The sequence below is a fragment of the Lycium ferocissimum genome, chromosome 5 (genome assembly GCF_029784015.1).
Source record: "Lycium ferocissimum isolate CSIRO_LF1 chromosome 5, AGI_CSIRO_Lferr_CH_V1, whole genome shotgun sequence".
Taxonomy (NCBI): domain Eukaryota; kingdom Viridiplantae; phylum Streptophyta; class Magnoliopsida; order Solanales; family Solanaceae; genus Lycium; species Lycium ferocissimum.
In genome coordinates this window covers 14,180,445-14,184,109 of record NC_081346.1, presented here as the reverse complement: position 1 = coordinate 14,184,109, position 3,665 = coordinate 14,180,445, and the positions used below count along the sequence as shown (strand labels likewise).

Genomic DNA, 3,665 nt, shown 5'->3' with positions numbered 1-3,665 from the left:
CCACAAAATAGATACACTAATATTGCAACTTGACAATGTAGACATAGAAGAGAGAATATCCACCACTACATCACGCCATAGGTACAAACATACAACCAAATACATGATAGGATTTAGGCACGATATTTTAATGTAAACAATGGAATAAGGTTAGTTAATTCTCAACTTGTTCGATATTCAAACTAAGTGTGCTTAGGATGTGTGCCTGGTACATGAATCTACTTCACGTCGTTTTAATTCAGCCAATATTTAAGGCATTGATTTACTTGTGTTTTGCCAGATCCTTCAAAGAATTAAAAAAAAAATGAATGCAGTTAGATGAATATCAAGAAGGATGGTAATGGCGATCGGCATGATAATATCATGATTGATATAATAAAGACAAAGCAACAACATGAGTTATTGATATCATCCCTAGAAATTAGTTTTAAAGCAAAGATAAAAACGATAATGACAAAATGATTACGTTAGAAAAGTTTTCAATTGAAGGTCATGAGATGATGAGAATGAAAATGTGCACGGCAACACAAAGTATTAAAAATGGAGATAATGGTTAAAAACATTGCTCGCGTCACTTTTTTGAAATTTTCTCGAATTATCAGGTAGTTTCCATCCGAAACTTGTTAGCAAAACACAACTCAACTAATGATACGCCGATCCGGGCTCTTATTGATAGAGTAATAGATCGCCATTTCTTAAAATCTCTTCGATTCAAAATCGTAGGGTGACGTTTCCTCCTTGTTCTGGAATAGATGAAATAAATCTAAAAATGAATTTTTGTCAAGAATGAAATCTTATTGGCTGTCATATCCGGTTTATCCTTCGAACCATATCACATCCGAATCCGATGAAATAGGATGAATTGAGACGGGATTTTGTAAATACATAATTATCTTGAAGATATTAACCATTTATTTCTTTTCGATCGCCGGAAGGACAAAAGAAATATCTTGTTGTTTCAAAAATTTCCCATCTCTAGTGGACCTCCGGGAGGATTCCAACCCGGATGAAGTTCGCCATCATCGGAGAAAAAAAAACGAACGAATCTTGTAGGATTCCCAAGAAATTTTCGATTTCTTCGGAAAAGATGATTAATCATCCATTCTCACATTTTATGAATAGTCGGGACATTGAGGAATATCCGAAAGGCATTTCGGAATCGCCTTTTAAATTGAACAACTTTTTATTGTTATTGATCCATTTGATCTAATAAACTAAAATAGCTTCCTCAATCTCGACGATTGCTTATTCATAGGCTATTATGAGTTCAAGACGGGTCGCTATGGTGAAATTGTAGACACGTCGCTCTTAGGAAGCAAGGCAATGCATCTCGGTTCGAGTTCAAGTGGCGGCATACCGTCTTCAATATCCATTTTTTGTTTTAGATTTCTGAAATAAAATCAATAGGAAATAATTGATTAAACAATGAAATAAAAACTTTTTGAACTCTATTCCTTAATTGAGTATAGAACGATTTAGTTATAAGAGTCCAATTCGAGACAAGCCCGCGTTTTCGCTAACTGGGCTTGTGCAGGTGAACTCTCGCATTCGATAACAGTTAAAAACTTAAAAAAAAAAAAAAAGTGATGCTTGAGATGTGTTTTTGACCCTTAACTCTTACAATAATTTGTTATACAGACTTTCGAACTGTTGAAAGGTCCAGAAAGAGTATTCCTTGAACAAGTTGTAGATTTAAATTTTTTCTAGATGATATTGTCACTCTGCATCTCTTATTATAGTTTCCTTCTCATCCTCAGCACTCAAGCGCAAGGGCGGCTTAGTTGTTGGATTTGAGTTATACAGTACACGGTAATGTAAATATTTTACACTACAAGTATAAATTTATTTTTGCAAGTCACTTACCATTTTTTATCAGAATATCAGTAATACTTATCAGGGACATCTAATGAGCTTAGATGAAATGACTGTAAAATGCATTTTTCATGTCAGTGAAAACTTTAAATCATTTAATGAATGTTTGGTAGAAGAATTACGACCAAGCACTAATAGTACCACGTTTGATAAATAATTAATCAAAGAAGCAAAGGCAAGTACCTTGCCAAACTTATATAGCAAGTTGAATTACAAAATTATATCAATTGAGGAGGCTGTATAGTAGTAGTAATATATAAAAAAAGTTTTGATTAGCCAATAATGAATGAATCCGACTATCTTTTGGTTCTAATTGATCACTCGTTCACTATAAATAGGTGGAGGAGGATAGAACCCACCTTACACAAAAAGAAACAAGGTAACACAAAAAAGAATTCATAATGGCTGTTCACAAAGTTAGTTTCCTCGCTCACCTACTTGTTCTTGGTAAGATTTTCTTTTGTCCTTCTTCTCTTTGATCTTCTTTGGTATAGAAGTGTTTGTTTTTCCTAATACAACCAAATCTTTTTATAACAATTAACGACATTATTTGTCCGAATACTTTTTTGGTTTCTATAATGCTATTCAGAGAACATATAACATAACTTAAACATAATCGGTTCAAAAAAACTTGGTTGTTATACTAAAATATTGTTATAGACAATGATTATTATAAAAAAGCTCTTACTGTATAATTTATATATATTTGTTGTAGGAATGTTTCTAGTTGTAAGCATGGTGGAACATGCCAAAGGTTGTACAAAAGAATGCGGTAATCTTGTCTATAAGGATATGCCCACGTTCAGAAGGAAGTCCGGAAAATCCCATATGCACCAATTGTTGCTCAGGCTATAAGGGTTGCAACTATTACAATGCTAACGGAACTTTTATTTGTGAAGGAAAATCTGACCCTAAAAACCCAAATTCTTGTCCCAGGAATTGTGATCCACAAATTGCTTATTCAAAATGTCCCCGTTCAGAAGGAAAGACGATAATTTATCCCACAGGATGCACCACTTGTTGCACGGGGTACAAGGGTTGCTACTATTTCGGTCAAGATGGCGAGTTTGTCTGTGAAGGAGAGAGTACTGAACCCAAGGCTTGTACTCTGGAATGTGACCATAGAGTTGCATACATGACTTGCCCATCTTCTGGATTGGCCAAGCTTAATCAAGTTTGCGTCAACTGTTGCACTTCAGGAGAGGGTTGCAATCTTTATGGTCATGATGGATCTTTACTTTGTACCGGGGAGCCTCAAAGCTATAATTCCGCAGCATAAGGCCCCTGCTTATTACCGATACAAGTGTTTGCACACACATATAAAAGCAAAAAAATTTCTCTCTCTAACCCACCGACACCGACAACGGTAAAACCACAATCCAGCGATTGCAGCCCACTCGCCGTCCCCCTGGGACGCCGGAGATGCCGGAAACGGCGCGTGGCAATGAAATTGCCGCTAACAATCCTACTACGACTACATCTACGGGCCAAAATCTCTCTAATTCCACTTATGCAAAAGTAATTCAAAACCCTAAAGCTCCCATCTTGAAACAAATCCGATTAGGGAACCCGGATGTCACTGCCAAATACACCACTCATAATGGAGTACCGGCGGTGCTATTCAACAACGACGAATATTATGGGGTTATGTCAGAAGAATGTAAATTCACTTTGGTGGGGAAATTGTCAGAGGCCGGACCTCGAAATAAAAAGTTACGAGCAAGATTTGCGGAGATAATAACCGATTAGGTAAAGTTACAATTGGTGTTTATGATTATCGCAACGTCTTTGTC

At 36.0% G+C, this 3,665-nt stretch overlaps 1 protein-coding gene across 1 annotated transcript; it reads left to right on the top strand.

The window, feature by feature from the left end:
• The first annotated feature begins 2,258 nt into the window (after nt 1–2,258).
• LOC132056140 (proteinase inhibitor type-2 CEVI57-like) lies at nt 2,259–3,159 on the top strand. The gene is given in 3 exon segments (XM_059448218.1): nt 2,259–2,319; nt 2,588–2,658; nt 2,660–3,159. Coding segments are annotated over 3 exon segments (609 nt in total). The 5' UTR covers nt 2,259–2,273; the 3' UTR covers nt 3,152–3,159.
• Nucleotides 3,160–3,665: the final 506 nt, after the last annotated feature.